Below are 12,552 nucleotides of genomic sequence, written 5' to 3'. Positions count from 1 at the left end.
GAGATGTCAGACAAGTAACTGTGTAGAAGACAGGAAGGAAACAGAATCACATGGATGGGAGCAGAGAAGATAGGAGGACCACACATGTACATGGATTTAAGCTGTCCTGAAATTGTCGTTTCAGTGCCTCAATTCACCTGGCTACTAAAATGGAATCACACTCTTCACCTGCTTGACATGGTTCTGTGGGACAGTTAAGTCAGTGAAAAGCTGAGGTTGCCACCTTCAAGGCACTCAGTGACCTGGTACTAGCACATTAAAAAAAAAAAAAAAGTCACCTGAAACACCAAGATAGACTGTAGACAACAAATCTGACCCTCTACCACAAGTAGACTCTGCAATAATGCAATGCTTGCCTGTGTAGGAGACCCATTTTCCAAAGACCTGTCGAAATGTGGAGAATGAGCTCCCTAGGGACTAACGACCTTTCAGTACCTGCCTGTCTAGACTGCAAGCTGTGCTGCTTTCACAGGTAATGCAAACACACTGCAACAAAAAATCCACTGGGGAGAGGAGAGGGGAACAAACCACACACTTGCATATTAGTCACATTTGAGGTTACTGGGAAAGTACTTAGGTGCTGCTCTGAACAATTCATGGTAAGCTGCAGAATAGAACAGAACACTTCAATCATTAGTGCCCATAAGGAGCTCTGAGATACTCAAGTGGAAATCATATCATAAATACTTTGTCCTCATAAACATAGGTGATTATTTCAGTGCATGATGTATCTTAGAAGGAAATACAAACCTTTGCTTAAGAGTCAGAGCTGGTCGTTACCACATTCTGTACCTGATCACCTGCAGGGCACAACCTGTCATGCAGTATCCAGTAATTAAGCTATATTTATGACAAGACTGGAAGTTGTGAGGTCATTCCCCATGCAACTACATGTGCTTTAAATCAGCTATGATAATAATTGTCAAGGCACACAACAGTTTAGGCCTTCAGCAGCAGCCAATGTGTGATGTTACAACAGCAAGTGACAATGTACCACAGAGAGGAAAAATTTTGCAGACTTTGATCATAAAATGGTTTGGAAAAATGAGATTTTGCTGGAGTTTGGCTGCATGGAGTTATACTCAATTCCACATATGCAGCGAATTGAACTGGTTGGCACTTTGATCACAAACACACAAGCATCACCAATTCCAGAACTGTCTTATTAATAACTACTCTCTAGAAGGAATTGGCGAATAAGCTGCATTTATTTTTGGCATGAAAATACTTGCACAATAAGATGTTTCCCACATTATAGGTTCTAAAAACCATGAAAAAAATATTCAATTTTGAAGTGTTAAAGCCCTCTTGGCAAAAATTACTTATGTTTACATTATATGACAGGTTTATTGAGAAGCCATGTGATCCCACTCTGGTGTAACATTTGAGAGTTTTGCACGCCTGTAGTGACAACACACTAGGAGGGTGATTACAAGTTCACGTCTTGACTAAATGTACTGGGACTAAGAGCCAGAAGCTATACCAAATGAAGCATTTGCCCTCGGTAAGCTCCCTAGAAACATTGGGGTATGTACAGCATACATGAAACTTTTCTCAAATAAATGTTCCTAATCGGGAACATACCTTCTGGGTGAGGTAGCTTGTATGAGTATCATTCTGCAGTTCTAAAAGCTATAGAAACCATTCCATCAGCTTGCCATCACCCTAAGCTCACAGACTGCAACAAATATAAACATTTATACAGCCTTAAAATTATGTTTGGCCCTTTGAAGGCAACAATAAGGCTGATGTGGCCCCCAGTGAATATGAGTTTGACATCCCTGAGCTAAAGTAACATGTTTCCTTGTGTGTTATTTCACTGTATTTGTCTCCAATTAAAGCTATGTATCTACCTTTCAGTGAAAAACCTAAGTTCATGTTTCCCTTAAATCCCATCTAATATTTAGGATGATCTGGGTGTAGTTTACCATACACTGCAGTCATCAGGATTCCTTTTGGAGCACTGAACACTTCACATGACCCTTACAGTGAGAGGTAAATCCTTCTCTAAGCTGCCAGACCTCATTTATAGAGTGGTGACAAAAGTAGCATCTGCAATACCAAATGAAGCAGGGCCAGGTACTGCTCTGTGGTGGAAGGGCCACACACTCACCACATCCACACTACACAGCACTTGGCCCATAGTCACCTCTGAACTGTGTGTGGTGTCGCCATAGCCCTAAGGCATAAGTATTATTTGAGGGGTGTTATTTCAAACACTCAGAACTGAAGAAACAAGAGCTGTGCTGTAGCCCAGAGGGGCAATTTATGGCATGAAGCTGAAGGACTCGTCATATGCCAAAGCACAGAGGTGTGCTTGATAGGATGAAGTATGTTAGGATATTGCAGGATGACCCCCCAATAGAGTGGAGAGAGCTCAGTTTCACAGAGTCTTGCCTCCTCCTCATGGGAAACACGCCACCCTCTGAGCTACACCCAAGCACCATCTTGGAGATTGCTAGCTGACACAGGCCAAAACTGTTTCAGAGACCAGGCTTTTTACCGTGTAATAGAGCAGGGTAGAAAATCAGCAGTCCAATGCTCAAGCTCACTACCTAACCCCTTTGATTTAACAGCTCAGACATACCCAAGGAACCCAGGCTTGTGGTACCTGGAACTTGCTGACAAACAGCAGGGGGAAAAAAAAAAGGAGGGGGAAGGCTGAGACTCTCATGAACAGTTAAAGTTATGAAGAGCTGAATTCTTTGAAAGGCTCAGAGTGAAATCCTTATCTGTGCTGAAACTCCATTCTTGGCTTTGCACTCAACTCTTATGTAATGACAGCAAATTACTTTGGTTTCTCTTCCTTTGTGTCCTCAAGGTTAGTGACACATCATCATTAGGTTACGTTACTACTTTAATTCAGTTGCCATACCACATGCTTAAATGCCGTAACAGAGCTTGTCCTTCTTTCTACTGCGCGCTATAAGCAACTGTCGTTCCTCCTACAATTAGAGTTCAAATGCTTCATAGCAGGAATTGCATCATTCTCATCCTGAAGCACCCACTGTGTTTCAGAGCAGTGTCAAAGTTGTGTTTTATTTAAAAACCCCAATAACTTGATAATATCTGAATCTTGTACATTTCAGTTTATATGCTTTAGGCCTGACACTGCTACTGTATTTTACCACCTTTGCAATGCTGCTATCTGTGCAAAACAAATATTTATTTTTGTAAACAAAACCAGATAAATACTCTGAGTTGCATTCACTTCCTTTATTCCCTAGCATAAGAAGATACAAGATGGGCTATTTAAAAAGAGCTAAACCCTTGCCAAATGGAAGATGCAATGCAATCAGAACTAGAATAACTCCTTCAAAGTTGCAGCTGGTTGTCTTTAGCCAACAGGATCAAGTTACAAAACATTTGTATGAAAACAGAGCTCAAATATAATCAGTGAAGAAGATCTGAAAATGTTGTTCTGCAAGCCAAAGATGCAGTGGGGGGAAACAGAACAAGAGGTCCATAACTGGAAATAATAAAGATATTTTGTCCACATGATAGTTACGACCTTCTTTTGTTTTCCCATGATATCCTGTTGATATATTATCCATGTCCCTTGTGGACATCCGCTGCTTCCAAATGAGAAGAATGAGTGGTGTTAGTTTCACTTCAGCACCTCACCAGGTCACCAGCCTACCAACTGTCTGGAAAGTCTGCCGGAAGCAGCGTCAAAGAACAACTTTATCAGCAAACGATCTGAACGGATGAGGAGCATGGACAAATGAGATCACATCTTGTGGTAATTTAAACAAATTTCAAATACCATTACAATAAGGAAGCACAGAATAGGAGCAAAAGTTCAGCTAAGTACTTACAAACCCACACAGGAATAGTCATAGTTGATCAGGTCAAGCACACCTTTTCCCCCTTTCTGCTGTCAGCCACGGTCTTCTGACACTACCTGACAGCAACCACCCAAAGCAGGTTGTGAGGACAAAATCAGGGTGTAGTGCTGCCTCCCCGCAGTATTCTCCAAGGCCCCAGAAATGTACAAAAATCAGGACTTCCTTAGCAAAATGAGTTATTTTTGTAATTAATAGTCCTCATTAGCTTTTTCTTATGTGCGTTTTCAAGACTTCTTTTCAGCTCAAAAAAAAACCTTGTAGTATTCACAAAATCATGCAACAAGGTTTTTCATAATAATATGGAGTGAGCAACTTCATCAAGTTTGGGTTTGTTCCACATTTTTCCCAAGTTTCATTTGATGCACATCATTCTCATGCTGAAAGAAACCTGCCCTCACTCATGTCTCTGTAAAGCCCATGAGTGTTAGTTCATTTGTTGCTCACTCAGAAGCTGTTTCACACCTCACATCACCTATTCACTTCTCTGCACCTCTCACAGTGCTCTATGTCTTTCTGAAGATCAGAACTGCACACAAAGTATGGGCACATGGTAGATCTAGCCCATGCCATAATGATGCTCTCTGCTTTGTTCTCTAGCCCTTCTTTCTTACCTCCCAACATTGGATTTATTCATTTACCAAGCCTTAAGCTGAGGTTTTCACAGAATTGTTATTATTATGCCAAGATCTTGTTCCTAAGAGATAAATCAGCTTCTAGGCTGTTCCTGGATATTTGAAGTTTGGATTATCTCCCATTTAAAACACTTTATATTATCTGTGTCGAACTGCATCACCCATTCACTTTGTATTGTGAAGTTTTACTGAAGTTCCTCTCAGACCACAGGCTCCAAATTAGATCCTTGTGGAATGGCACATATTGACTCCTTCCATCAGGAAAACATTTTTTGCCCTTACAGCAGCTTGTCTTTAACCCAGCATCATCTACCCATGTGAAAACTGTCCCTCTTACTATAGTTTCTTCAGAGGCTTTTGCTGCTAGATATTATTGAATGCTTTTTAGAAACCCAAGGAGATCACATAAGCTCTCCACATGCTTTGCCAACTCATCACAGGACTCCTCTTTAGAAAAGCTCTGCCACCTCTCCTGGTACACCATTCCCACCACACACATCCACTAGTTCGCCTTTAAAAATAGTTTTATTTAACTTGCCTGGTACAGTTAACAGGCTAATTGCTCAGAAGCACTCCAGAACTTTTCTAGTCACCCTTTTTTTTTTTAATCGGCATATTAACTATCTTCATATTCTCTGTTATCAAAGCACTTCTAAATGAGATGCTACACAAAACCATTAGTAAGCAGTTCAGCTATTTCAATCTTCCCTTAGAACTCCTGGATGATCATCATGCAGTGCAACTGCTCAGCACTTTTTATATCTTTAATTATCCTTTATATGGACACTTCAGCTTAACACATGCCCTCTGATAAATCTGTCACAAAACCAAGTATAAGCACAGGAATCTTAACTTCCTCTACAGTCAGTGTAGAACAAAAATACTAATTTATTTTTTTCTAGACCCTTATCTCCTCTGAACAACCCATTTATTTTTGACTGTCCACTGGCTCAGATGACTTCTTTGGCAGGATTCCTGTTCTATTTTGACTGAGAGCAGGAGTCAGATTTATTGGCAAAGTAACAACAATACAATGAAAACCAGCAGAACAAGTATTCAGGGATACAGGTACCTGGACACCTGCTACACTGAAGTCAGGTTTCATAGGGTAGCTCTGACACTGACAGTGTAATTATTTGCTTTCACTTAATTCCACATGGCGATGAAAGCTAGTTCTTATCATGCATTTAAGTTTAATTATGTAACCTTTGATTTTCCATCATCACAGCTCTCATAGAGATTTGCAGGTGGAAAGGCAATGCTAGGGAAGCCCAATCTAGGACAGCGAGAGGTATAAGCTGTTACCTGTGAATCCGCCCAGTATTCAAAGCCCAGCACTACACGGAGCCAGGGAGGCTCCCACCCCTCCTCCTGACACCTCACCCTCCAAAGCGGACGGGAGAGCTGGAGGAGGAGTAACGGAGCCCAGGCAGCCCGGTCAGCCGCGCCATACGGAGCTCAGCCACGAGCTCCATGCCTTCCCGAGCCCGGGCACTGAGCGGTGTCCCCAGCTGTGTGGACGGGGAGGGCCGGGCGACCCGGGCGAGGCTGAAGCACACCTCCGCGCGCCCCGGCCGTTGGGCCAACGGCCCCGCCCTCACGCGCCCCCCGCCCTTCTAGAACCTTCCCGCCCCCGAGCCCCACGCGCCAACCGACACCCAGCAGTGGCCACGGGAAGAGGGCGCCGCCGCTTTGCCATATATGGGTACGGCCGGAAGTACTTGCGTCACGGCGTTGGCTCGCAGCGTCTTCGCGGGGAGCGGGACGTCACGTCCCTGACGCGCCGGCCGCGCGGCACCCTGGCAACCAAACAGACAACACGGCGGCGGGCGCGCAGGCGCGGCCCGGGGCGGCGGGGGAGGCGGCGGCCCCCGCAGCGCCGACCGGGCCGGAGAAGGTGGTGGGGCGCTGGGTGACCCGCCCGGCCGCCCGAGGGGAGAGCGACTGTGCCTGCGGCGGAGTGGGCCCGGGAGCGCCTGCACCGCCCCCGCAAGCACGGAGGGTCCCGGGGAAGGCCCGCCTCGGCCCCGTGCTGGGCCTCTCCGCCGTTCTCCCGGCGCCGTGACAGAGCCCCACGGGGTCGCGCGGGGGTTGGCCCGACGCTGCGAAGCTCCGCGGTGAATTCAGGTATCGGCAGCGGTGCCAGCTCCGGCCCCCGCGCACAGCCCTCGGGCCTGCGGGGAGACGGGCCGCCGCGGCAAGGGGCCGGAGCGCTGAAGGGGGGGGGGGGGGCGGGGTGCGCAGGAGCGTGTCGACACGGCAGCCTCTGTCAGCCCCGAAACAGTTCTGGATCCGCAGCACCCCCCTGTGTCCGGGGTTACTTTGCCAGGCAGGCCATCTTTGTTCTACTGTAAACATGTTTAAGGCTCTCCACGTTGTTTTACAGCTCTACGTTTTGTAATTTATAATAACGATTCCACTATTCCTTGCATTGTGTTCCAGTTTCATTTCTAAGAATTAATTACAGTACTGCCCTCAATGGGATCAGGAGCACAGGAGGTGTCAGAAATAATGTGAGCATTACCTGCTTGTCTTATCTCATTCCATTGTTTTGTTTCACAAAGCTTTGTACTGATATCTGTGTGATGTATCAGATACAGTTTATAATTGAAGCACATGCATGCAATCCATTCCAAGCAGAGACCGATGTGTTACTCCCTCTCATGGCTCTGTTGAAGTTAGTAGAAAGATTCCCACTGATTTAAGTGAGATTTCACTACAGCATTCTCAAATGTGAGGAAGCAGATAAATCATGTCTATGACAAGCCATAAATTTTGTGTAGTACATTGTGAATTCTAGATCATCCCTGGCTGAAGGCAAGGAGTAGGGCTGGAACCTGGGGTTAAACGTGATGTGTCTCATGTAGTGCCACCCCTGAGTTTGACATAGTTGCATAACAAATGCAAAACCTGACACACTTGGCACTTGCTGCTGCTGGAAATAAAAAGCCTCAGTTAGGCTGCAGGACTGCCATCTCTCAGAATTCAGCTCTAGATTTTGCTTTAACTTCTCCAATGATCACGAGAGATGACTGAGCCAGGATCGCTCTGCCTGCTTTGGGGGAACTGTGTGATATTTGGGACTCTCTAGACCCCTGTCCTTTCTGCCTCTGTGCTGAACATCTGGTGATTTCAACAGCATGTATGAGTGCTCAGAGAGCTCTCAGTTCTTCAGCTCTGAACCTGATGGTCTTTCAGCAGAAGGCACGTTGTGATTCCAGATTTACTGACTTCACAGGGTTACTTGTCACAGAAGTCTCACTCTCTTGCAGCTACACCTACATGACTGCTTCAGGGGTCAGCACTATTGTGCATTTGCTGTGCCTGGGCATTGCCCTTGTAAACTCAAGTGGTGATATCAAAGTAGCTGCTTCTCAGTGGGTGGCATCTCAGTAGCAAGTGGGGTCATTCTTCGTCAGTTGTCAACACTGCCTCCAGCTTAATGTTGAAAGATGGGAAGCCGTGTGCATATTTGCTTTTTCACAGGGCTGGCCTTGTTGAGCAAGCTATGAAGTGGGAATTGAGATGAGATACATCCTGTGTGGGTTCTGATTACTGAACGGGTGAAGAAAGCAGAGCCCGCTGCAGTGACCAGGAAATGTGGAGTTACACAAACCCAGCCCTGAACATCAGAGAAACCTCTAGCCTGCAGAGATTGCCTGAGAGCACAGCATCAAGGTGGCCTTCAGCTGGACACATGTGCCAGTGCAGGTGGCATCTTTACCTTCACCTTGAGAAAGGAGTTCTTGAGAGCTGGAGGCCATCAGGGAGGTGGTGCTGCTCCTGTGGGAATGTTCCTGTGTGAGCATCAGGGACAGAGCAGAGCTCTGCACACAGGGGCAGCCTGTCCCTGCTGCTGTCCTGACAGAGGGGCATGCACTTCAGTGCACAGGCAGCAGGAATGACAGGGTAGCAGCCTCTAAACTGACTGGGGCAGGAGAGGCCATGTTGCACAGAGCCCCAGGAGAGGCACATTACCAGAGCATGTGGGCTGTTTGCTGTAACTCAGCTCATTCAAGGACTAGGCTAGCTTTAATAGAAGCTGAGGGGCAAGGGCAGTATTTTGCCTTATACCATTCAGCCAAAAGTGAGAATAAAGTGCATGAGCACTTTTCCTCCCCTCATGGCCAAAAGACAAATATGCTGTAGCTGCTCCTAGGGGTGCCAGACCAAGCACAGGGGTACCCAGAGTCAAGGTGCATATCTACCCTCTCCAGGCATGAAGAAGTTGGGCTGCTAGGTATATGTAAACAATTTAGATGGCCTTCCCGATTCAGAGGCGTGAACTCGCATGCCCCTTTTTACGTCATTTCCAGTGAGGCCTCCAGCTTGCCACTGAAAGGCCACAGCAGGTGGCATGCAGAGGCACAGGAGAGAACCAGACTCAGATCAGATGGGGAAGGCATGACCCTGCTGCCCACCAGGCTTGGTGAGAAGGGTGTAGACACAGCCAGCCCTGAGGTCTGGCCTTAATGGTATTCCCATCCTGATGGCTCAGGCAGCTAGCACTAGTCTGCAGTTTATAAAGCCCAGTCTAAATTAAAGGATAGGGAACCCCTTTAGGGTCACAGGGAAGTGATGCAAAAAGGTAACATAAGGACAGCTCCAGTAGTCAACTTAAATGCTTTTATTGACAATGTCTCTGAACAATAATAAGCAAACAATGCTTAAGTTTCATCCAAATTCACTTTCCACATGTCAAAAAAGACCTCAAGGTAGAAAAAAATAAAATAAAAATATAAATATCTGATAATCCATCTTAATAAATAAATTAAAAACACAATAAAAACGTTTTCATGGAAAACTTATGTCAGAACATTCAGACCACCTCAACAATGCATGATCAGTAAAGTTACAATGAACATCAATGTAGAACTACAGTACATGGATATAGCTAGTTATCTACCTACTAGAAAATAAGAGTCTCTTTCCCCCCCACGTAGGATGGGTCATTGCTAAGTCATTAGAACACAATATTGCCAGGAACACAGTAGTTATTGTTAATCAGCTGCACTAGATACAAGTTGGAGATACCCAGCACCAGGTTAAATTCCAATCATTTAAAACCAAGAGATTAATTAGTTAATGCTAGTGATACTAAGGAGGGGAGGGAGTCACCTACCCAGCCATGTGGGACATGCTACAGACTACCAGCTCTCATGGATGGGCCATTGGGGACGAGACAAACTCCATGCGATTTGCTACATCTCTGGAAGAGGTACGAGGCCTCAGCGCGGGGAGCTCTGCCAGGCCCCGGGGCACGAGGCCAGATGGGGGGTGGCGGTGGTGGGGCCCTCCCCAGGCCCAGGGAGCCCCATGGGGCACAGCGGCAAGTCCGTGGGGGTGCACGGGCAGGGGAGGGGGCCCGGCAGATCAGTCAGTGCTACAGCCCCTCACAAGGCCAGGAGGGTGGGGGAGCTGAGGGAGTCGGACGACGGCTCGTTGCTGCTGCTGCCCTTCCGGTGCGCAGCGGCGCAGCTGGGGAAGGCGTCCGCCTCGGGGTAGGTGAAGACGAAGGTGGAGGTGTAGGTGCTCGGGCAAGGGGTGCAGGTCACCACAGGGGTGCAGAGAGGCTCCAGCTCACTGCTGGTCCCGGCGCCCAGCGACTCCCAGTCCGACGCGTAGAAGGAGGAGGCTCCAGGCAGGTCCATGTCAGGCACGGAGCGAGAGGCCTCCCGTGGCCCCGCGGAGAAAAGCAGCTCGTCGAAGGGCTCAGCCTTGAGCTCCAGCCCGCCACCGCTGGTCTCCTTAGGCGGCACGGCCGGCGGTGCCTCAGCCATCAGCGGCAGGGTGAAGGTAGGCTCCTCGGGCACAGGGGGACTGGAAGTGCCCAGGTCCAGCGCCGTGGCAGCCGCCAGCTCTTCAGAGAAGCGCAGCTCCTCGGGCATCTTGCAGGCAGGCCGGTGGGCTGCCAGGATGAACTCCAGTTTCTCCTTCTCCTTCAGCAGGTTAGCGATCTCTGCCTGCAGCGCAGACTTCTCCTCCTCCAGCTGGTCGGTCTCCTGCAGAGCAAGCGGGGCTGTCAGCCAGAGCCAAGCATCAACCCCGGCTGGAGTACCCTCCCCTTGCCACCCTCCCTCCTCCTCGGTACCCCCCCCCGGCCTCCCGGGCAGCACTTACCGCCTGCAACGTGTCGGTGAGCTCCCGCCGCCGGTTGCGACACTTGGCCGCTGCCATCTTGTTCCTTTCCCGGCGGATCCTTCTCTTCTCCTCCTCCTCCGGGGACAGCTGTGGGCAGAGAGAGGCCGCTCAGTCCCGCCGCCAGCCCGGTGCCTCCTGGCCGAGACAGCCCGCCGGCCTCGCCCCGCCCTCCACATCTCCCCCAGTAACCCCGTTGCCCGCTCACCTGCTCGACTTTGCCCCTGCGGCCGATGCTCTGCCCACGGCCGCCCGGCGTCTTCAGCACTGCGGGGCGGGAGTAGGCGGCGGGGGCGGGCGCCGGCACGCCGTAGGGGTGCCCGCGGCTCTGGGAGGGGGCCACGGAGGAGATGAGGGTGGGCTGCACGAGCCACTGCAGGTCGGGGCTGGTGGAGATGGCCGTCACCGTGGGCACGAAGCTGGAGTTAGAGACGGCCAGGTCGGTGCAGAAGTCCTGCGGGGCAGAGGAAGTGGGGGGCTGCCGTCAGCGGGGCACCCGGACCGCTCCCCGCCACCCCCGGGGCCGCGCCGGCCGCGACGCCGCGCTGCCAGCGCCAGCTCCACACGAGAGAGGCCTGTTATAAATATCTCTGACGTCTGCGCTGACGCAGACGCTGCTCCGGAGTCTCCTCAATGAACTCGCGTTTTATCAATGAAGCCGCTTTACACACCCGCCGCAGAGCGCGGCCCGGGCCACGACTACCCCCGCCCGCCCTGCCACGGCACCGGACGGCTCCCCCCGCCCAGCCCCCGGCCCGGGGGCAGCTGCCACGGCCTGGGCTGCCCTGCCCTTCTCCGGGGGCACCACCGGGCCCCGCGCCGCCCGCTCCCGTTCGGCGGTCCCGTCCCGTCCCCTCCCCTCCCCTCCCGGGCGCTCTTGCCCCGCGGCGGGGGCGCAGCCGGTGTGCTCGGCGACTCACCTGCGGGTTGACAGGCGAGCCCATGCTAGAGAAGGAGTCCGCCGGGGAGGGGTAGTAGGTGAGGCTGTCCCCAGCCGGGGAAGCGCTGCTGCAGCGAGAGGAGGGCGCCTCGTACTCTCCAGTGAAGCCCGGGTACATCATGTCGTCTCGGTGCGCACAAGCTGGCGGTGCGGTGATAGCGGAGCGCCCTTGGGGAATGAGGCGAGGAGGGGGCCGGCTGCGTGTGTCCCTCTGTCCGGTCCGCGCCGCGCGTCTCTGCGCTCTGCCGCCGGGGCTGCCTCTGCTGCTGAGTACAGCGCGGCGCCTCTCCCTTTAATACCCTCTCGCCGACGTCACTGGGGACGTGCCACTCGCGCCCGCGGGGGGGCAGACCGCCCCGCGTCAGCCCTGCACCACCCCGGGGCGGCCCTGCGCGCCGTCCGCCGTCGCCTGCCGCGGAAGAGAGACGGGACGAGGTGCAGGAGGCGGTCACTGAGGCGGGGAGAATCCCGCGGGCGGCACCGAGGCGGGGGGGCGGTGGCCGGATCCCCCCCCCGCGTGGAGTGGTACGGCCTCCTCGGGAACCCACTGACGCAGATATCCTTATATGGGATACATCCTGTGCGAGGGGGCGTGACTGACGGGAAGCGCTCCAGGCTGCAGCCAAGTGCGGCGGGCAGCGCGCGGGACGCGACGCGACGGGACGCGGCGGCCCCTCCCCACCCCCACGCGTGGCGAGACCCCGCCGGGGGTCCCGATGCACCAACGTTGCCCCCGCAGGTGCCGTCCCGCCGCAGGCGACCCCCTCCCCGGGAGGGAGGCGGGCGGCGGCACCGCAGTTCGACGGGGCTTCCGCGCAACCCCGTCTCGGAGGAAGGTGCTGCAAAGGAGGCGGCAAAGCAGGGCCGGCGGCCGGGCCCCGCGGCGGGCCGGGCGGGCTGGCGTGCGCTTTGCACTGCGAGCAAAACTTCGTCCCGGGCCCAGAACAAGTTCTGGGCACGGGGACACAGCGGGCGCTACCTGCGGAGAGCCTGA

General features: G+C 51.6%; 2 protein-coding genes across 2 annotated transcripts in view; both read right to left on the bottom strand.

The window, feature by feature from the left end:
• The window catches only part of JDP2 (Jun dimerization protein 2), a 55,709-nt gene extending 49,758 nt beyond the window's left edge, over positions 1–5,951 (bottom strand). The window contains exon 1 of the mRNA XM_071809441.1: positions 5,786–5,951. The gene's annotated coding sequence lies outside the window, so the exon portion shown is untranslated. The remainder of the gene's footprint in view (positions 1–5,785) is intronic.
• A 3,141-nt stretch (positions 5,952–9,092) lies between these two features.
• FOS (Fos proto-oncogene, AP-1 transcription factor subunit) lies at positions 9,093–11,814 on the bottom strand. Its single transcript, XM_065839399.2, has 4 exons — positions 11,539–11,814; positions 10,827–11,072; positions 10,601–10,708; positions 9,093–10,482 (listed from the first exon to the last, which is right to left on the bottom strand). Exons 1-4 carry the CDS (start codon positions 11,677–11,679, stop codon positions 9,874–9,876), a joined length of 1,104 nt encoding a protein of 367 aa, XP_065695471.1. The 5' UTR covers positions 11,680–11,814; the 3' UTR covers positions 9,093–9,873.
• Between the last annotated feature and the right edge of the window lie 738 nt (positions 11,815–12,552).

The sequence above is a fragment of the Patagioenas fasciata genome, chromosome 5 (genome assembly GCF_037038585.1).
Source record: "Patagioenas fasciata isolate bPatFas1 chromosome 5, bPatFas1.hap1, whole genome shotgun sequence".
NCBI classification, from domain to species: Eukaryota; Metazoa; Chordata; class Aves; order Columbiformes; family Columbidae; genus Patagioenas; species Patagioenas fasciata.
Note: the sequence above shows the minus strand (reverse complement) of the source record. Positions and strands in the feature narration are given on the sequence as shown.

What these genes read in the sequence shown, in the direction of transcription:
- FOS (XM_065839399.2), bottom strand. Translation starts at nt 11,679, where the DNA reads ATGATGTACCCGGGCTTCACTGGAGAGTACGAGGCGCCCTCCTCTCGC. An exon ending in GCTCGCCTGTCAACCCGCAG is followed by an intron (nt 11,073 to 11,538) that starts GTGAGTCGCCGA and finishes TCTGCCCCGCAG; the next exon opens with GACTTCTGCACCGACCTGGC. An exon ending in GCAGGGGCAAAGTCGAGCAG is followed by an intron (nt 10,709 to 10,826) that starts GTGAGCGGGCAA and finishes CTCTGCCCACAG; the next exon opens with CTGTCCCCGGAGGAGGAGGA.